Raw genomic sequence first — 22,084 nt, 5'->3', positions numbered from 1 at the left:
AAAATAAATTATCTCCAGTACTTTTTTGATTTATGACAAATAAAAGTATCTGCACGGCTAATGAGCTCTCGGCGGAGGAGTGGGGATCGCTTTGCGCACTGTACACTTATGGCAATAAACCAATAAATTACTTCTGCGCAGGTGAAGGTCAGGGCTCAATATCCTTGCCGATGATCATACCTAAATACTAAACAAATAAACTACGTAATACTTAAAATGTTGGGTGAATTGATTGAAGTATTGTTATCACTGTTTTAAAATAAATACATCAAGATTATTTATCTTCAGTTATGTGCTTGCTCAAATGGAGTATAGACACATCACTTCTTATGTTAAAGCAATCATTGCTCTCGTACATGCCAAGAGATGTAACTGGATTGTGGAGGGTAGTCACTGTATGTAGAAAACTAATACTCAAACTCAATTTTTTTAATTTCAAATAGGCCTATGAAAGCTCTTTCGAAACGTCAAAGTTGCACGGTTCCAAAGAGTTGGTCTCATGGAGAAGAACCGGCAAGAAACACCATAGAATTGGCAAGAAAATCGTCATTGGAAGCCGACTCCAAAAAAGTTAGAAAAGGCTAGGAAGATTGTTAGTGTGGTAAAAACGAGATGGGTCATATTTTTTCATGATTTTTATTAAAGTAACCGACAGTCAAACTTCATAGCAGTCAATCGTTCATACCCACTTTAGCATGAATGAACATTAAATATTTCAGGTTTTACACTATGACGTAAGTCTGACGGCCACGGGCTCTGGGTCTATATGGGTATCTAAGTTTAAGAAATAATTTAGTACCTACATTATTTAAAGTTTGTAAATGTGTATTTAATTTACTATCAAGATCTTTTTAATGTTTAAAATCAAAATTAAATCGTATTGTGTAAGTGTAGATAGAAAATTGGACTTCCTTCATTATTTTTTTAAATAATAAAAATGTATTTATTGATAGAATTTCTAGTAAGTATCAATTATTTATCAATTATTATATGTATAGATTGACATATTTTCGTAGTTTTAGTATATTAATCTTTTTTGTACACTAAAAATGTTTAGTACTTCTTGTAATAATTTAAGTACAAGCTCTCAGTTCCTGGATAGCATGCAAGTTAATTTGCCCCTCCCCCGGGCTGGTCATATGTTTGATTTTTCGAAGATATGACCGGCTCGGGGTAGTGACATTACCACCATGGAATAAACATAACTTTTTGTAAGTATTATTGTAGAATGTTGCAATTTAATGATATTTTTAGGCACCGCTAGACAAATAAATGTATGTAGAGTAAAAAAAAGTTTTTTATGTGTTCTAGTTCTTATTTTTTTGTGTACGTAACAGCTGAAATTGTTTTAGACTGCTTTATGATTGTTGAAACATGTTAAGAGTATTTAATTAGTGCAGTTTTGGAAATCACCCACATTGTGTTTTGAAGTACCTACCTATATTTTTTTTTGTAGAAAACATTGATTTTTAATTTATTCTAAGCTACATTTTTATATTCAAAAATGTGGTATCTTCATTGCTCTTTGTGTCTGAGAGAAATGAAAACACAATAGATATAATTGTTTGCTAAGAAAGTAGAATATTTTTTGCTGGAATGTTTTTTAATCAGTGCGCAAACCAGTGGCGACTACAGTTTTTTGCGCACTGCTGAAAAAACTATCCTGTAAAATTTTATGAGTATTTAAATACATATATTACTACAACTTTTTTCCTTATTACAATTCTCATCCACCAGGCATCAGTGGGCCGCCGCTTCCCTCTAGACCGGGAATGGCGCAGCGTAGACAGCGGCCGAGGTTCGTGGCGCTCGGCGTCCGCCTCCGCCGACCGCTCCGGACACTCCGCCTTAACCGGACAGGCTCCGGACGGGTACTATGATGCCGAGACTGGGGGGAACGAGCCGAGGTACAAGATTGTTATGACTGGTGATACTTGGAAGGTATGTGGTGGTTTTGTATTTTAATTTAAATTATATATTACTCCAAGATGAGTCAATACTACTTAATATTATAAAGGGTAACATTTTGTACCATAAAACTCCTATTAATGTTGGGAAGCTTCACTATCCCTGTGTGATTTAATTCTGTCCGTACGGAAAGTAGTTTCCACAGAAACCGGGTGAAAACACTAGAAACAGCTAGTCTCATATATTTATAGCCATATTAGGTAATTAAATTACATCAAGATGATAATAAATTCATATGAAAAATATCTATTCTGATATTCTGAAGATGAAGAACTTGTTTATATGCTTGCTGAAAAAAACAGTATTGGATAGCCCATTTATTAAGGAAACTAGGCTATAGTCAGGCAACTTTTATACAAAATATCAATTATATTGTAGTTATATTGTAAATTAATACCATCTAATTTATCTATTTAATCCTACAGGTACTTCGCGAGCACTATCCAAACGTATTATCCCGCGTGGTAGCCCGCGGCGCCGTGTTCGCGCGCATGACGTCCGACCAGAAACAACAGCTCATTGTCGAGTACCAGGCCTTAGGTTACTATGTTGGTAAGTTTTATTGGTTTTTATGTAGTGAAACTTTTAAAATAAAAAGTTGGAAAATCATTGTCAAAATATTGATGAGAATCTTCCATCTTTATTTTTCAGGAAAACACAAACTTATGATTGTATGGCAATATAGTCTAAAATTACATTTTATAGCACTCGAGATACATTTTCCTTTAGTAACATTTTAAATTTGAGGTTATTATAACATTTTGGTTTTGGATGAAACTAAACTGGAAGCTTTAATTTTAGGAAAGTTAATCAGAGTATCATTTTAAGGGCCGACTTTGTGTATGGCCGGGTAACCGTTATCTGAACAATATGTTTTGTCAGTTTTTGTATAGTGAATATGCCAAAGTGACATATTTATTTCTAGGGTAGAAGTTAACTAGTGATGGAAAAACCGGGCCTTAACATACTAAATTAACATTAAATACATACCTTTTCTTCCACCAGGCATGTGCGGCGACGGCGCGAACGATTGCGGAGCCCTACGCGCCGCTCACACCGGCATCTCCCTCTCGGAACTCGAGTCCAGCGTCGCAGCACCCTTTACATCAGCCCACCCGGACATCGTCTGCGTCTCCCGGGTGCTCCGCGAAGGTCGAGCAGCCCTCTCCACGTCTTTCGGAGTCTTCAAATTCATGGTAGCCTACTCCCTATCAGAATTCTTCTCTGTAGCTTTCCTATACTATTTCGATTCAAATCTCACTGACTTCCAATTTCTATTCATAGATGTCGTCCTTATAGTCAATTTTGCCTTCTTTTTTGGTATGACTGAAGCTTATACGGGTAAACTTTGTAAGACTCCACATTTGACGTCTTTGCTAGGTCTGATACCTCTCTTTTCGTTGTTGGGACAAATGTTCTTGATTGGGCTAGGACAGTATTTGAGTTATTATGCCTTATCCTTGTTCCCGTGGTATGAAAGGCATACGTATGAAGGTGACGAAGCGAACGAATGCTGGGAGAATTATGCAGTGTTCTGTATTTCTATGTTCCAATATATTATTTTGGCTCTAGTTTTCAGTCACGGGTCTCCATATAGAAAGTCGGTATTAACAAATAAACAGCTAATGATAAGTATATTAATAATGACATGTATTTGTGTGTACATAACTGTCTGGCCGGCGGATTGGATCGCTCGTTTCCTACAACTTCGAATGCCGAAAGATACGTTACTATCCTACATAATACTGGCTTTAGCTTCATTCCAGCTGCTCATAGCTCTATTTTTCGAAAGAATAATTATAGAATACTTGATGGAAGGCAAAGAGATGATACCTAAGTTCCTAAAAGAGAAGAGAGTGAGAAAGACTCCATATTTGATGATCAAACGTCAATTAACAGATATGGATTATCTGGACTGCGACAGTATTGTAAAATATGATAAAGAAACGAGCGATTCCGCATTCGATTCTTCTGGTAAAGGTAGCTGAAATATGCCTTTCTTTAGTTATTTAAAGGACTCGATATTTATGGTAGTCAAATGTGATGTTTTCTTACCAAATTGATCTTAGGAACAACGCCTTAATTCTGAGCGTTGGGAAACTACACTACATTTGAGCAGGCACTTACTTTTTACTACTGACTTTTTATATAAAAAAATAAAATACTGGTAAAAATGAATAGTATCATTCTCAATTTCTTCACTATTTTAATCTGTAGTTTATTTGTTTCATATGTATTTGAGTGAAATGTTATATCAAGATACCTTTATCTTTTGTTATCTTTACCTTTACCTTTTGTTACCAAGTTACCTTTTGTTAAATACCTACTCGAATGAAGTATAGTAAAATTTAGAATTTTTAGTTCAAAAAGTTTTACAAAGTGTAATTTGTATATAGGCATAGAATCATCTCAGCTTGTAGTTGAATTGGTGTTTAGAAAATATTATAATACATATCGATATTATGAACTTTCAATGCAATCAGAATGATAGATCAATTATTATAATATTTTAGTTTTGTAAGCGAATTGAAATGTGAAAGCCGATCCCAAAGGGTATTTTTATAATTATGATTCTTATGATATTATAAAGAACATATCATGTTTCTGGCACGCCATTTTTTATCGATATATCGATACTTTTTAGTGATGTTCCTCTCTGTTAAACAATGTTTAATTGCTACTATAAGCATTTTTTTTGTCTTTTATTAAACTTAATCGTAAGTTGAAATATGAAATTAAACAAAAAGATATTAAGCACGATATTTTAAAAGATATTAATTTTGAGATATAATCAAATCACCAAAGTGCCTTTTTGTGGTTTCAAAACAATGTTGAACATTAACAGCCTTACTACAAAACGTTAAACATCGGTTGAAAACTTGTCTAAAAAAGTTAGGCTGCAAAATGGATCTTATTTCAACGTCATAAGCTGTCATTTTTTTAGACAAGTATTCAACAGATGTTTAAGTTTTTGTAGTAAGTCTGTAAGTATGTATATTATGAATTAAGTTAAAAATATATTTTTAAGTATGTATTTCGTAAAAAATGCAGCGTATCTCAAATCTATGGTGCTGTGAATGTTGTGTTCACAAAATGCATTTCTTAATGCACACACAAATGCAATTATATGCATTTTTCTTTTTTACTATTTACAGTATTTCTTTACCTTGCCAAGCTTTTCTTGAAAAGCGAAATATTTTATTTCTTTGTACTTCTTTTTACATTTTTCATGTAAGTGTCAATTATTTGTATGTATATTTTGTAATTATGGTACCGTAGGTATGTTTTGTGCAGTTAACAGCTGTCAGTTTTTCAAGGAAAAATACCGTGGTTTATATTAAAAAACGTTCGGTATATACACAAATTACTTTTTGATTTTCTTATGTAAATTGTTCTCTCATTTATATATTTTTCTTAATGATTTTGTGTCTTCACGATGTTATTTCTTAAGTAGTGTAATTTAATTTATAAGCACAATGTGATAACAAAATAGTATGTGCCTTACTAATGTAAGTAAAACATTCCGATTATATGGTATAATCATCGGCACGAATCTTGAGCGCTGACCTTCACCTGCGCAGAAGTAATTTATTGGGTCCCTTTTGTGGTATGAAGTGAGGCGCGGGGGCGGGCTAAGCGGTGATTGGCCCGCAGTGCATCGCGTCATAGCCGTCACTCGGGATTGGTTCTTTGCTAATAAATCACTTCTGCGCAGGTAAAGGTCAGCGCTCAAGATTCGTGCCGATGATTCTACTTTAAGTAGGTACCAAAATCTTAGGTGATTAGATAAAAATGAATGCAAGTGAGCTTAAGTTACCAATAATTGTTGATTTTCAATTGAATATGTCAAGTTTATATTTACAAAAGAAATATATGATGTTATGAGATGTGTGAGTTCACCGTAAGTTCGTGCACATTTTGTAAATAAAATGAAATATTTAACTTGTACTAAAATTATGTGCGTGGCATTTTATATAAGTGATGAAATTCTGTTATTTGTACATCTTGTTACAGAAACTTAAATTTTAATAGGTACATTTGGTATTGTTATTCATAATTGTAATTGAATAATTGTGAATATAATGTGAATAAGTATAGATATCAAATATATGAATCAAAATGAGATATTCGCAGTAAGTGTTAGATTATATGTACCGTCGAATGTACGCGAGAATGTTTTCAATAAATCATTTCTATTTATATTTTATTTTTATTTAACATCCCTTTACCTTTAATCTATATTAATATTATACAGCTGAAGAGTTTGTTTGTTTGTCATAAGGAAATACATAGGGAAGTTCATAGAGTGTACATAAGCAAATATATAGGGCAGTTCATAGAGTGTGCAATACAAGGTAATACATAGAGTGTACATAAGGAAATACATAGGGCAGTTCATAAAGTGTACATAAGCAAATACATAGGGCAGTACATAGAGTGTGAATAAGGAAATACATAGGGGAGTACATAGAGTGTGTAATATAAGGAAATACATAGGGGAGTACATAGAGTGTACATAAGGAAATACATAGGGGAGTTCATCTATCCAGTATTTCCTTATGTACACTATTTGAACTCCCCTATGTATTCCTTCACTCTCAAAGCCCGATGGAGGGAGATCACAAGCCTTTACCATTACATACCGACATTTACGTGCTCTCGGATGCACGGGACCTGATGATACGTAGTTTCTGTTACAGCCTTTTTATCGTCCCACTGCTGGGCACAGGCCTCCTCTCACAAGGAGAACGATTGAGCATTAATCACCACGCTTGCTCAATGCGGGTTGGTGATTTCAGACTATAGTCCAGGTTTCCTCGAGATGTTTTCCTTCACCTTTTTATCAGCTCTTGGTGTCTAAGATATACTTAAAAAAGTCGTGGCGGCCTAGTGGGTAAAGAACCCACCTCTCGAGAATGTGGGTGTGGGTTCGATTCCAGGTCAGGCAAGTACCAATGCAACTTTTCTAAGTTTGTATGTACTTTCTAAGTATATCTTGGATACGTAGTTTATGAAAACTTATTTTTTTCTGTCATTAAATACTTCTTCGAGATAAGCAGAAAGCAAACCCGTCACTGTCAGGTTTCTTCTTAAATTTCTTTTGTCAAAAACAAAATACTATTCTGAAAACTGACTTGGTCTAACATCAGGTCTTTTTTCTGTTTTTACTTAAATATTTTTATATAATTAATATTTTTATATACCTAGTGCTTTTAGAGACAAACTTTTGTCAGTGCGCGTTCAAACTCGCGAGCTTTTGAGCTTTTTTTCACAGGAGATTACATTCTGTCTTTTGTCTTCCAGGGTGTAATCGAAGGTAATTTTTACAGTTTTTGTAATTTTGAGTGCTCGGCGTGTATTTATATTGAGTAATAACTTCAACCAGTTTCACCCACCTCCTGTGGGAATAGTTTGCACTTCCAGATAAAAATCCTTCCTCGATGAATGGGTTATAGGTACAGTGCCTCGTTGGTCTAGCTGTCGCAAGCGCGACGTCTCGGGTTCGATTCCCGGGTCGGGCCGAAATCGCTGCCTGGAAATTGCTGATTGATACACCCGTGCATCGGAAAGCACGTAAATGTCGGTCCTGCGCCTGAACTCTCTCCATTCATGTCGGTTTGCTGTCCCATCGGGCTATGGGATGAAGGAGTAGTGAGTGCACCTGTGTGCACTATGATATGTATGTATGTCCTGCGCAGTTGGGTCATCTCCTTACATGAGAACAGCCGCCGTAGCCGATAACCGGCTAGAAGGACATCATAGGTACACTGAAATCCCTAATTTTTCAGTCAAATCAGTATCTTTCCTGAGCTTGGTCTTTTCAAATAAACATCATCTTACATTATTAACAGTTATAGATCTACTTCTACAGTTTACAGACCATGGCGAGAGTCATAAAGTTGCTGACTCGCGCTTTACACGACATATCTGGCGTGGCGGGGCCCATCCGCTCTGCCGAGGCGACGCCCGAACAGATACGGGCTCGACACAGTCGCTGCGGCAATAGAGGAGCGGGAGGAGGAGGAGGAAAAGCCATTACTATGAAGAACTTAAACCCTAACATTGTGAAGCTGGAGTACGCTGTTCGTGGTCCCCTTGTCATCCGCGCCGGAGAAATAGCTAAGGAGCTCGCGAAGGTAAGTTCTGATGAAAACAAAATGACTAGCGGAGGTGCCTACATCTCTCACGTTTTAATGTAAAATCTGCTGAATCAGCAAAAAAAGTTCATTGACATAAAATCAGAAGTTCAGAAGCCGATTCACAATAAGACAGTTCTTTACAACCGCTGAAATGATTTTAGACTTTATCTAGACCTAGCTTCTGCCAGCGGTTTCTGCCGCGTCCCGTGGAAACCCTAGCCTAGATAGCCTTCCTCGATAAGCGGGCTATCTAAAACTCAAGGATTTTTTCAAATCGGACCAGTAGTTCCTGAGATTATCAAACAAATTCTTCAGCTTTAAATATTAGTAGGTATAGATTCAACATGATAAATAGGTAACTTACTAACCACACACATAAGGTCATAAGGTACCTAAGGTAATCTCAAATTATTGTTGTTTGTCTCCAGGGCGCTAAGAAGCCGTTCAAGGCTGTGACCTCTGCCAACATCGGAGACGCTCATGCCATGGGACAAAAACCTATCACCTTCATAAGACAGGTACCAAACAATAAAAGTATTTATTTGTTTCAACAACAGCGGTCCATACGGCGTAAATACAAACTTAGGAACTATGTAAGTTCCTGCAAGGCAATCGTACATAAAGGGCTTAAGAAGGAACATGATGGGTTTAGCCAGTAAGACTGATCCTCGCTCACGCTGCTAATCCACAGCGGGATCGTCGGTCGGGTTATCATTTGATGACTTCTCATCCAAAAAATAAATAATTTTTTTAGTGGAGTTAGTGGTATGTAGAATTTGACTGTTTGACACTTCAGCAGCCTATTTTATAATTTATGCAACCTGCCTGCCCCGTCCTATTTCTGGCCCTAAGGGAATGTTCATATCTGATGGTACATGCGTCGCGTATTATCGGTCGCGTAACGCCGGAAAAGATTTATACGATAAAACATTCATTCACACCGACGACGATCCAAATTCTTAAAAAAAATCTTATTTCAATTCTCTTTCTAACTAAAATGATAAAACGTTGAGAGGGTTACAACCCTTTTGTTCTCTTGCTTCTTGAAAGTGTCCGGGTGGGGGCCCGGATGGCCCCCGGACGGCCTCCAAACGAGGACAAATCCGGGGATACCCGAACGGATGGCAGCCCTACGTATGTGGCATATCTAGACTTAAGAAAATAATACGCAGGTGCTGGCTTGCGTGGCTCACCCCGCACTCCTCAACTACGAGAAGTTTCCCAGCGACGTGAGACAGAGGGCCAAAAATATCCTGTCCGGATGTGGGTGAGTTCTGACACGAGAATCCATCGAATATTTATCTAATAATCAAAGCTTTTGCGGGAAAAAAGAAGGGAAATGAACAATACTAGATGTTTCTTGTGGTTTCACCTGCATCCCGGGGCACTATTTCCCGTACCTGGAGAAATCACTTATACCTACCTACAGTTTACACATTTTTAATTATTCACTTCTGTCTGTGAGGAAAAACAAATTAAGTTTGGGATAAGCGACTTTTTCGCTCGTACGTAAGTAAATATAGCAGTTCGTAAATGTGGGTCCTGCGCCTGATCTCTCTCCGATCGTGTCGGATTGCCGTCCCATCGGGTTATGAGAGTGAAGGAATAGTGAGTGCACTTGTGTCTGCGCAAATGCTCGTGCACTATAACACGTATGTCCTGCGCAGTTGGCTGATCTCCTTACATGAGAACAGCCGCCGTAGCCGATAATCGGCTAGGAGGACATCATAGCAGTTCATGCAAACATACAGTTTAGGAACGTACTTACTGTTGTAGTCTCCTCTCTGTAGCTATATATATAATAACTGTGTACTATTTGTTGAGTGTATGTATCGGCTCATTAACCTCACTCTAGCACGTCTTCACTCCGCGGCGGTAGGTAACAGACTGCCCTGTGCAGACTGATTCCCCCACCCCGCACCCTGCGTGTGAGTGTAGGAACGAGACAACAGATTTTTGATAGTGTGTGTGTAGTTGTATGGTTGTGTGTGTGTTGGTTTGTTATGATCGTGTATGCTACACTTACCTCTGCAATCAGTTATTTATTTGCACAAGTGGTGTTTTAATAGTGTTTTAAAAGTTGAAAGTGATTTCGATTCTTTGGTTGGATACTGTAATCCTAAATAGGGTTATATAGTACAGCCTCCGCATAATTATATGATGGTCCTTTTTAACCGACTTTGAGGATCACAATTCTCAATTCGGCAATATGATTTTTATTTCATTGTTTGTTCTCAATAAATGATTAGCCTTATGTTATTCCAGTGGCAGATCAGCCGGGTCCTACACCTCGTCCTACGGCATAGACCAGATCAGAAAACACGTAGCCGAGTACATAGAATGTCGTGACGGGCATAAGTGCAGGATGGATGATTGTGTCCTCACCGGGGGAGCCTCTAGTGGCATCAAGAATTGTCTCCAGTTGCTGGTCAATCAGGTCAGAGGGAAGGACACAGGTATGTTTGACTCGGCTATATAGAAATTGTTGGTACTGCTGTTGGTATTGTAATCGCTGCTACCTAGCCTCCAGAACGTTATCCATAACGGTCCCCAGTTCGATGGTCACTGGTACACTATTAATGGTAACCCACTACAGATCCAAACTTAAAATTATATTATCATTTATTTCTGGACATTGTTCCCATGTTACATTTAACATTTACATACACAATTAACAAACAAATAAAAGAAACTAAAGCCAGATTTTTTTTAGACCGAGTCCAGCTTTTGTTCATAAAGAAAATAATACAACGGTTTTCTTGAAAGTTTTGTATTGTGTCACCAGGTGTGCTGATCCCAATCCCGCAGTATCCTCTATACTCGGCCTCACTGGCAGAGTATGGCCTAGGCCAGGTGGGGTATTACCTCGACGAGGACAAGAACTGGGCCCTGAACGTTTCCGAACTGGAGCGGGCCTTTAAAGAAGGCAGCGAATGTTATGCCGTCAGGGCTATGGTCGTTATCAACCCTGGAAATCCTACTGGACAGGTAGATATGAGAATATACCCAGTTATGGTAAACTTAGAGTTGGTGTATATGTGAAAATAAGGCGTTTTTTGTTATTTGGAAATTATCAGATGACTCTTCACGCTGTGGGCAGCGTGAGGGAGTGACAGACTCTTACTGACTAAACTATGTTCTTTCTTAAGCCCCCTTATGTACCAGCGCCGCGATAAATCTTTTGAACAATCCCGCAGCCCCAGCAGGTGACTTTTATTGACCTGTTTATAAGATCGTGTAAGGGCGAGCTTCTCAATTTCACTATTACGGGGTTTGTCAGGTTTTTGAAATGCAAAATGCAGCACATATAAACGACCTGAAATATGGTCTTATCTGTAATCGCCTAGCGCAATCGATAGTTTGTCTAACCGGGAGATAAATGTACAAGAAATAATTGCAAGAACCACAATCAATCAAATAAATGGGAAAGTCATATAAATCTTCCATGGTTCCTCAGGTGCTAACTCGCAAGAATATGGAAAAGGTCATAAAGTTCGCACACAAGAAGAACTTGATTCTGTTCGCTGACGAAGTGTACCAGGACAACATATATGATAAGAACAGCAGTTTCCATTCCTTCAAGAAGGTAGGCGAACACATTGAACTACCTTCTATAATGTAAAAATTTATGCCACTTTTCATTGTAATGTTAGGTTACGTAAATTGGTTTATACTCAATACTAGCTTCTGCCAGCGGTTTCACCCGCATCCCGTGGGAACTACTTCCCGTACCGGGATAAAAAGTAAATTCCTCGATAAATGGGCAATCTAACACTGAAAAAAAAAATTTCGAATCGGACCAGTAGTTCCTGAGATTAGCGCGTTCAAACAAACAAACAAACTCTTCAGCTTTATAATATTAGTATAGATAAATGAACCCATCCTATTCATGTAGAAAATACAGACATAACTGTAATTGATGCCCATGCATAGGTATCTAACTATATAAAGAACACCAATATTAAATTATATTATCTAATCTCTCTCTCTCTAATAATATAATCAAACTAAGAAGTATAGACGATCTTTTACCCCATCGTTCGTAAATACTAGAGAGCTCGATTTCGAGCAGGTACGAAGTTTCTGAGTATAAGCCGAGCCTATCATATTTCATATTTGTGTCAGGTCCGCCCACGTCCGATAATCGGTGACCGATTTTTTGTAGAAAGAACGTCCTACAGAGAATCGACTCAATTATCTGTCCTACAAGAAGTCGGACGTAGACAGTCTAAAATCTAACCTATAATAATAATTCACAGGTGATAACGGAGATGGGTTCTCCATACAAAGACATGGAGCTAGCATCGTTCATGTCTATAAGCAAGGGGTATATGGGTGAATGTGGTCTCCGAGGCGGCTGGATGGAGCTGGTGAACCTCGACCCTGATGTGAAAGCCAACCTGTTCAAGGCACTGTCTGCTATGCTTTGTCCCAGTTCTTTGGGCCAAGCTGCCTGTGACTGTGTTGTAAGTATTATATTGAAATGCTTAGGTCCCCGGTTTCAATAGTTACTGTAAGTGTCAGGTAGTTAGTTAATGCCAGATAAAAGCTGCTGGTGTGACTTGAACGGCGCTTCGTTGACCGTAAGCCCTAGACCATTAGGTTTTTACAGATCTATCCAGGTTGTAAGTCTGGACGAGATTTTCTGTGAGAGGTTTATGGAAAGCTGCACACAGGACCGATGGGAAATAGGAATCAGTAGGTACTTACAAAGTTCCGCCGGTTGCTGCGACTTGATCCACTCACACAGTACACAGATCACTTGTACACATGTTATTTATGGTTTGATGGGCGCCCAGTAACTCCCTGCAGGGGTTTTTGATTAGTTTAAGAAGTTTATTGAAGTTTTTACATAGTTTTTGAATTTATTTTGCGGCGCGTTATGGCGGCCGGCCTCGTGTTTTTTGGCACTCGCGCGAAAGTTTTTGCATTGACGGTGGCGCCGCGTCTCGCTTGGTGAGTGGCAGTTTTTGGAACTAGGAGAGGGAAATGGAAGGAACAAGGAATGCATGCAAGCTCAAACAGCTGCTTATAATTTCTGCAGTATTGTTATTGTTATATTGCTACATGATAGTTGGGCAATTTGATAATAAAGCTATATTTTATGTGTTGCGAGGGTGGCAGTTGTTCTAATAAATAAATCCGGTTACTTGCTACATATTTTATGATTATTGTTTTAAATTATGTTCTATTTTAATGGGAAATTATAGTATTTTTCTTGGCTCGTTTTTTTTATGGTAGAATTTAATTTGGATTCAAAACATTGTATTAAAAACTGAACTTAGTGACGAAAACGAATCGCTGCAAAACCGACTCCACGTAGTCTTGTCTGCCCTACCCCTAGAGTGCAATTCAAAACCGCGTAGGCACGGAGGGGCGAGGCGGCCTGCGAGCTGAGGCGCAGATAGTTGAAGCGCTCGCCGCCGCGGCTGAGGCTGGCCGGCTGGGCCGGCCAGCAAGCCGAAGCTGCGGAAGCCATGCTTGCTGCATGTTGCTTGCTTACTTCTATGCTCTGTCAATTGATATGGGATGTGTTATATTTAGTTCATTTTAATTTAAATGTCAATAACACTAAAAAAATGAAATTAAATATGTTTGTATTACTTTGCCCAAAAGGTCACGGGCAATATGTATAGTGCCCGGTCAATTTGATTGTTTGAGTAATTATTATCAAATTGCACTCTCATATTGGGCATTATTCATAATGACCGGGAATTATGTATACTGCCCAATTTATCACTTGGTCCATAACATATATATTGCCATAATTTAATGTGTGTAATTGCCTGATTGAAAAACAGACGACCTGTGTTCATCTCAGTTCTAATCAAATTATGTGTCGTGAACTGTACTTGATTCTACTAAGTATTTTTTTCGCAGAATGAGTACTCGAAGTTATCGACGACACGGTTTAGCAATTTTGATTTATTCATCTGCTTTTGAAGCTGATTGTACAAAGTAATTGTATTTCTGCTGACAGGCAAAACCTCCAAATGAAGGGGAACCATCCTTCGACCTCTGGTGCCAAGAGAAGACAGAAGTACTGGACTCTCTGAAAAGAAGAGCCAAGATGATCGTGGAGACCTTCAACAAAATGGAGGGTTTCAAATGTAACATAGTACAGGTTGGTACAACTTTAAAGATTTCATTTTTGTATCATTTTAACAACAACTAAGTACCTACAGGAGTGTTAAAAAAAAACTTTTAGAAAAAGACTGTTGACAGAAAGCAGCCCAAAATTTATTATGCCGGCCGTAGTTTGTATTGTTATATACCTCTACAAAAAGCTAGCCTGCGCGTATACGCTCATAAAAAAGAGCGTATAAGCGTACCAAGAGTAACAAACCGTCAATTGCACAAACGTCCATTAAAGTTAAAGCTTCTTTAAATCTATTGCTGACTCTTTCTTCGTCAACAAGATAAAGAGTGTTAGCAATAGATTGAATGAAGCTTTCTTCGTCAACAAGATAAAGAGTGTTAGCAATAGATTGAATGAAGCTTTAACTTTAATGGACGTTCGTGCAACTGACGGAAAGACATTTAAAAATGTTGTTACTTGGCTTAATTAATTAGTGCAGCAGTGCGGGCACAGAACTGTCACGTCCACGTTTGACAGCCATAATTCCTATATCTTTACTTACGTAGTACTCTTGTGTTCAGGGCGCCATGTATGCTTTCCCAAAAATCCAACTGCCGGCCAAGGCTATCGAGGCTGCCAAAAAGAAGAAAATGGTTCCTGATGCTTTCTACGCACGCGAATTGCTTGAAGAGACAGGTCAGTAACTTTTGTATTAAAAATTTCCTTATTTTCCTTATTGAAGACCGGGAAGTGGGTCAAATTAAGATTCCAAGATTTTCTTTGCTAAAAGTGAATATGAATACGTCTGCGTACATATTTGACACAGACGTGACGTCACGAGCCCCCACTCTCAATCTTTGTCGCGTTATATCTTCATAAATATTTACTGTTTTGTGAAAATAAAAAATACGTGTCTAATATTTTGGGTCAGTCTAAAATGCGGACTAATTAGAATCACAATTTTTTAACCCTGTCATCGTGCCTTTTAGCAACAGATACAGATAGTTTGATGTAAGTATAACGTACAATTGCAGGTATCTGCATAGTGCCAGGGTCTGGGTTCGGCCAGAAGCCGGGCACATACCACTTCCGAACCACCATTCTACCGCAGATGAAGCCGCTCAAAATTATGCTGGACAGTTTCAGGGATTTTCACCAAAAGTTCATTAAGAAGTACGGGTAAAATCGAGCCTTTAATATACCTACTTATTCTCGTTTGTACCTGCGATATATGTAAGGCAATTTTATGTAGGGAAATCATCTGGCTTTCCCCAATTTTTTGAGATTGGCTACCAACTTGCCAGATGCAGCTGAGAACTAGGTTTTACGGCTTACTATCTATCTTAAAAGTATGATAATGTGATATATTTATTGCATAGAACATCTACATACAATGAAACTAGTTATTCAATGATCTAGCATCGAAAAATTGTGGAATACTCGAGCTCATTGTATGTTTATCAGCAGAGTAATGTACTTTAGCTGTTACCTTATGTATTAGAATATAATATTTTTGTTTGACTAGAGTATCTAGAGTACCTGCACCTGCATACATAAGTTGTTTCAGTTGATTTGATCATTACAACCAAAAATGGTTCAGAATGGACCAGAAAATCGACGGAACTGACAAGCAGTCAAAATATCAAATCAATACAAATCTTCTGGGATTTGTAACTTGTTTACACTATCTATGAGAGAGACTAACCTCCTAATAGGAAGAAATTGGCGTATCGGAAGGAACGTCGGCTGAACAATACGCAGAGCAGAGTAACAGACGATATTTTCAAGTTATAACACCAATTTAAATCGACCAACTTGGACACATGAAAACTGTCATATGAGAAATAGGGGTCTTCCTACGACATTGCGGCGGATTGAAACTGAATCCACTACGAAAAAACAGCTTCCAACATATCGTTCAAAAAATAAAAGAGGAAGAATACAACAGTCCAAATTTACTACAATGCAGAGTAAAGGATCTTATGACAACTAATTTATTAACAGACAGATGTAGAAAAACTTCGATTGTCATAGATCGAAAAAATATAACATCTGCCGACATTGATCTCGATATCCCCATACAAACCTCTAAAAGACTGGCAGTTGGCTCGTTAGTTACTAAAGTGCACCACCAAACAGTAATATACCTACACTAGATAACTTGAAGACAATGTCAAAAAAGACCTAGGTATTTTTAAACTGAAGAGTCCTGTAAAACTATATCTACATGGATGATTTGGTTTAAGGCATACATCAGTAAAAGTACAAAAGTACCAAGATTGCAGCTTAGCAGGGTAATATTAACCAAACTATTGGTTTCACAGCAATTAGAACCTGCAAGTGGTTTGGTCAGGCTGACAAGCTCGTTTTAGCAAGGTTTTAGGCAGTATAAATTGAAAGTAATAGAGTATTGCCTTAACATCTACCAAGTTCATCACCTGATCATTCATAACAACAACCGCTGAGTTGCAATCACTTAACAACTGCGCAGTCTCATCTAAGAATTGTAAAATATTTTAGTTCATTATTGAATTATACATAGTAATGAACGTATTACGATTTCTTGGATTGATTTTATGACTATACACATTGAACTCGAGTAATAACTGTGCCTACTGCAGTCACAGAGTGATTATCATCACACGGTAACATCTTGTTGCCGATATAGGTATTTTTTTCAAATACACCACGCAGTAAAGAAGACCCCTTATTATTAGCTTACACTTTCGACCAACAAGAGTTATCATGTGTCCATAAAATGCCAAGAAATCTTTACAAACAGCTGATGCGTAAGAGCGGTTTTAAATTAGCGCGTATACCATCATATTTGTGGTGTTTAGACGCGTATACGCTGATTTATAAAATATGTTCATTTGAAATCTGCCTTATTTTATTACGCCAATGCTTACTGAAGGGAGAGCAGTGATTTTCCTTTAAAATAAAGGCCTTACTGCAGAGTAAGAACGCCTAAATATTTATTGAGGCTCGATTTTAATTATATGGTACTGAAAATGGCCGTTTCTAATATTCTATATTACTCTTGTTATGCTTTTGTAAGCAAAACAATATTTAATATTGGGAACAGGCGTAAGTCTTTACACGGAACAATGAATGTTGCACCCATATAGGTATTTACTATTATAAATATTGTTTTTATGATTATTTTTAATTTTAATAATAATTTACTTTATTTTGTACACTTTTGTTGATGGTTTTGAATTTATTTCAAAATGTGAAAGGGTAACTAACATCGTACCTTTTCTATTTTTATTTTATTATTGTTTTATTTTTTACTTATTGATGTCATTAACACTGAATGTTATTAAATATTGTTCGATTGCTTACAATTTATAGAACGCGCATAGACAATCTTAATTTGAATTAAATATACAATAGTTTGTGTTTATATTAATTACTGTCTAAAACTATAGATAGGGCATTCCACTCAAGCCCAAGTACACCGGCAACATAAAACGTCATTTTTATTAAAACAACTGTTTACTATAAATTTTCAGAGGAAATTGTTGTTTTAAGAAAAACGGACGTTTACCTATGTTGCTGGTCTGAGGGAAGCTTAGGTAATTACCTTTTAATTAATTACGGTGTAAAATATGTATGTAGTTTATTTATACTTAAATCGAATAAAGTGAAAAATTGAAAGCAGTGTTTTATTCGATTTTCCCTTTCATAGTCCTGGTTCAACCGTAAGGGTTCTAACAGGTAAGTATGGAGTGTAATTGAAAATCCATATTTTTTAAATAATGTTTATTATTTACTAAAAAGCAATAAATATATCGAACATAGACTCTATCAATAAATTAACAAAATTTATGTTAACTTTACACATAATCTTTCATATTTGGCATCACAGTACTTTCGAAATGTTAGTAGGTAGGTATGTAGTGGACAAACGAACACTCATTAATATAATAATTATATATATAGTTAAAAACATAGCTTTGAGTTGGACATAACACACTGGACTAAAATACACTTTTGACTTTTTAAATCATCTCAATAGACAAAATAAATATGTTTTAAAGGATCATAATTTTTACTTTGAACAAAAGGGGGATAGGCAGGTTTAACTTAAATTAACAATTATGTACATACCTACGTCATCTGAAGACATTTTTTTACCATTTCAAGAGGTAAACTAGAGATAGATAAAATTTCAAACGATTAATAAAACTTACACAAATGTATTTATATATATAAAATGCAAGTAACATTATTAAATCCAATCATACAAAACAGTTACTGTTAATTATTTGATATTTAAAACATTAATTTTCAAGCCATGTACAATGAATACACACAGATTTTTACTTGGGAAGTTAAATACAAAAACTCTGTATTTTTGTGTACTTTATGCGGTAAAAATTGAAAACTTTATTTAAAAGAAACTTAAATAAAACAATTTGTATAAGTATTTTAAATTCTAATTTCAATAATGTATATTCATGAATTAATCAAGTCTATTAACTATTGTAACGCAAATTCGCGCTTATGTGTACAGAGCAATAATACCTATTTATAATTTAAATGTACTTTATCTATGATAGTAACACTATAAAATGTTAAAACTTACATAAACGGTGCAAGTAATATCGTAGTGAAGTATTACAAAAAATGTAACATTTATCGATAAGTTTTCATTTCAACATCGTCTGAATCAGCACCACTATTATGTCGATATTTTATCAATCGTTAAGAACCATTTTAAGCTTTATTTTATTTAGTTTTTTAGGAAGAGATGTACCGATGTGGTACTCGAAGCATTTAACAAGACTTCCATTACAAATTTCAATACTTTTTTGCCATATATGCAAACTGTCACACAATTCTTGGTTTGCGATTTTATCTATTTTATATAATTTCAAGTTCTAAGATATAGTGATAGTATAATTTTATTATTTAACCACACACTGATTCACGCTATTAATCCATTCATGCATTTCGGACCAGCATTAGGGCTGCGACGGTGGGCATAACATTATATCGATACTTTTACTATTAAATATTTTCTGGCCACCTTTATAAAAGCACCTCTAGTCTGTAGCTGTAATTCTAATATTTTTATCGAACTTAGAACGTACAGGCTTTTTATAAAACAAATACATATCGATTTTATTAACATACAGAATCCTTCACTTCATCCATTCAATGGGTAAACTTACTTAATTATCTCTTTACTCTATAATTAGAATTTTACTTTTCGAAACTCGATACAGCCTTCTACATCAACACTATAAAGCAAAGTAATATTAAATGGAACACATTTCTTTTGGAATTATTTCGCCTAGCTATCGAAGTGTATAGCTTAACACTTACATAGGACACACAGTAGCATATACCTCTATATACTAAGTTTGTTATATAGTCAATAGGTTTCTTGCAACGCTTTTACTAAATCCATCGCTTAAAGAATTGACAGTTATTTGAGTCCTAAATATCGATGTTTTTTAAGCGTGGCTTCACCTTACTATTTGATCTAAGGTTAAGCATACATTTGAAAAATGCGGTCCTTTTGGCTTTTACTTCGATCTACAGCAATAATTTTAAATTGAGTCACACTTTTTTAACATCGGTTAAGACTGCCACAGATTATTAAAGGTACAGAGGGCACACTTTTACATATTTAATCCAGATTTTGACGATGGCAAGTCTGTTATCCAAAACTTTTCATTCTTAACTTTATGTTAGTTGAATGTATTGTACGTTTTGTGTCTTCAGTACTTATATATTGCATTAATGTTATAAATATAGTGTTATTCGAAGCGGTGCTATGCTTCATAAGGTTTTCTTCAAGGATTGCGCCGAAGTTTTGCGAAGAAGCTGTAACATAGAGAAAAAGTAAGCATTTTATACAGATAAATTATTGTTGATGTTGTTTCACAAGCTCTTTATAGTCTATCTACAAGGCTAGCATTTTTACGGAATATATCAGTACTATTATAAAAATGAAATGTTTTAGCCCATGTTATAAACAGGCCATACATAAACAGTTACTATGCAACTTTCAAAACTTATAATTTTAATTTAAAAAAAAATATATAATAAGTAGTACGTTTTAAGATAAGTAGCTTTTCATGTATCTGTTTGCCACCAATAGGACTGTTTTTCGAAAACTAAGCCAAGCAAAGCTTTTTAAGCCTAGCAATCCCATTGGTCGACTACATTTTAAAGAGCTTATGAAACTAGCAACATAAAAATAAGTTTTAGCGCAACTTACCGAGTGTCTGTGCAGTGCAACATAAACCGTGTCTTAATGGTGGGCATACATGTGTGATGGTTCTGTACACTATGGCGTAAGGATGCATGACAACGCACGTTATTCCGCATGCATATATGTAGCTTTTTTTTTTGTGTGAGAATATAACAAATGGAAGATAATTTTCTTTATTTTAAGAGAGTGACTTTCTGGTTCAACAGGTGAATGCCGAAAAGCCACTTAATTTTAAGTAAAGACTTCAGCAAGACTTAAGTTGCACTTGAGTACAACGTTATAGTATTTGGAAGAAATTAAACTGGGTTTTATCATGGACAGTAGTAGGTTCTTTTCCCACATTCTTAACAGCAATGCCATTGAAATGTACCTAAGCTACACTTTGTTGGTATTTGGAACTATCTAACATGACAACTTTTGAGCGACCTTTTTTATCGACTCAACAACTAAGTATATCTTCTCCATTTGTTATATTCTCCATTATTAAAATCAATGTGCGTTGCTCATGCTCCATTCTGTACGGCCATATTGTGCATGTGTGCGTGTGTGCAGTGGCTTGCAAATAAATGAGACAAGTATTAACAAATTATATGAACAAAGGGGGATTTTTGAAAAATGCTATTAACACAATATTTGGGGGAAAAGATGTTCTTATGGATATTTTCAAAGATGACAAAAATATTTTCAGGTTTTTTCTTCTTAAGCAGCAGATATATAGCTAAAGCAAATAAAAACACTTGACATTGTTCGAGAATGATCTCATATAATATCTTAAACATGTATAACAACTTATAGAGATGCATCACAAGCAATAAGCTATACTTTATCTCCCGTCTCTCTTCGGTCAAAACTTTTATATGTATTATAGCAACGGATTTACATGGAGAATTCTGACTTTATATACTTTTACTTTTAGAACGATATAACATTTTTTATTTACTAAAATGTCGCTTTGTGACAAACAGCAGTAAGCACTAGACTTGATATAGATAAAATAAAGCATAGTGCTTAAGCTGCTAACTAGCAGATCTATTTAATTTCATACTACAGCATTTTTTATATAGTTTCTAACAAAAGCGTGTAGTAACATGCTATATTGTACCTACGTGTTGACTGTACAAAGCTGTGTAAACTCTACAAATAAAACACAATTAAAATAAAATAAATTATGCAACACAAAACACTGAGCTACATCTAAGTCATAAATACTAAACATTTATAATAAAATGCAAAATGTCACATTTGTCAAAAATAACAATATTGTATTTCAATGTTGCAACAAAATTAAAATCAGACAGATCTGTGGTCAATTTAATAAATTAATTCATTAAAAAAATTATTCATAATAAAAAAATATATTGATTTAGGCAAGACATGATTAAGTTTACATAAAATTATTTTTTTCATAAATTGTTAAACATTTTTTTTTATAAATCTCGATTCTAAGATATTTTAATCATTCTCAAAGTTAACTCGTAAATTAATATCGAATATAAAATTGATTTCTTTGAAATCGTGATTAGTTAGTCAAAGATGTAAAATATGAAAATTTGACGAGACACTAATTCAAATTGTACTCTTAGGTACGTTGAGACATACATATAGTAAACATGAATCGCTTATATATAGTGTAATCGAACATATGGAACATTATATCTTAAGTGTACA

The 22,084-nt window shown here is 35.8% G+C and overlaps 3 protein-coding genes across 4 annotated transcripts in view; 2 read left to right on the top strand and 1 right to left on the bottom strand.

The window, feature by feature from the left end:
• The window catches only part of LOC110382942 (polyamine-transporting ATPase 13A3), a 28,418-nt gene extending 22,250 nt beyond the window's left edge, over positions 1 to 6,168 (top strand). Inside the window, exons 17-19 of the mRNA XM_064041690.1 lie at positions 1,738 to 1,941; positions 2,394 to 2,520; positions 2,974 to 6,168. Of these exons, the coding sequence (XP_063897760.1) occupies positions 1,738 to 1,941; positions 2,394 to 2,520; positions 2,974 to 3,956 (1,314 nt within the window). The 3' untranslated portion in view covers positions 3,957 to 6,168. The remainder of the gene's footprint in view (positions 1 to 1,737; positions 1,942 to 2,393; positions 2,521 to 2,973) is intronic.
• Positions 6,169 to 7,078: 910 nt separating this feature from the next.
• Positions 7,079 to 17,144, top strand: LOC110382979 (alanine aminotransferase 1). Of its 2 annotated transcripts, none has more exons than XM_049849731.2 (11): positions 7,079 to 7,285; positions 7,848 to 8,105; positions 8,537 to 8,626; positions 9,281 to 9,375; positions 10,374 to 10,564; positions 10,894 to 11,096; positions 11,566 to 11,694; positions 12,368 to 12,574; positions 14,089 to 14,232; positions 14,769 to 14,883; positions 15,222 to 17,144. In XM_049849731.2, the coding sequence occupies exons 2-11, from the start codon at positions 7,851 to 7,853 to the stop codon at positions 15,368 to 15,370; spliced, it is 1,578 nt and encodes a 525-aa protein (XP_049705688.2). In that variant the 5' UTR covers positions 7,079 to 7,285; positions 7,848 to 7,850; the 3' UTR covers positions 15,371 to 17,144. The 2 variants fall into 2 exon arrangements, with proteins under 2 accessions (XP_049705688.2, XP_049705687.2); XM_049849730.2 differs by having other exon boundaries at positions 7,841 to 8,105.
• A 1,446-nt stretch (positions 17,145 to 18,590) lies between these two features.
• LOC110382982 (ankyrin-3) overlaps positions 18,591 to 22,084 on the bottom strand; it is a 140,902-nt gene continuing 137,408 nt past the window's right edge. Inside the window, exon 34 of the mRNA XM_064041688.1 lies at positions 18,591 to 20,025. Coding sequence (XP_063897758.1) covers positions 19,995 to 20,025 — 31 coding nt within the window. The 3' untranslated portion in view covers positions 18,591 to 19,994. The remainder of the gene's footprint in view (positions 20,026 to 22,084) is intronic.

This window comes from Helicoverpa armigera, chromosome 26 (assembly GCF_030705265.1).
Source record: "Helicoverpa armigera isolate CAAS_96S chromosome 26, ASM3070526v1, whole genome shotgun sequence".
In the NCBI taxonomy this organism is placed as follows: domain Eukaryota; kingdom Metazoa; phylum Arthropoda; class Insecta; order Lepidoptera; family Noctuidae; genus Helicoverpa; species Helicoverpa armigera.
The sequence above is the reverse complement of the archived record's forward strand: the minus strand, read 5'-3'. Positions and strand labels throughout refer to the sequence as shown.

Bases quoted from the DNA above. Each gene is read 5' to 3' on its own strand.
- LOC110382979 (XM_049849731.2), top strand. From the start codon at position 7,851: ATGGCGAGAGTCATAAAGTTGCTGACTCGCGCTTTACACGACATATCT. The intron at 8,106-8,536 runs GTAAGTTCTGAT...GTTTGTCTCCAG, and splicing joins TAGCTAAGGAGCTCGCGAAG to GGCGCTAAGAAGCCGTTCAA. The intron at 10,565-10,893 runs GTATGTTTGACT...TTGTGTCACCAG, and splicing joins GGTCAGAGGGAAGGACACAG to GTGTGCTGATCCCAATCCCG.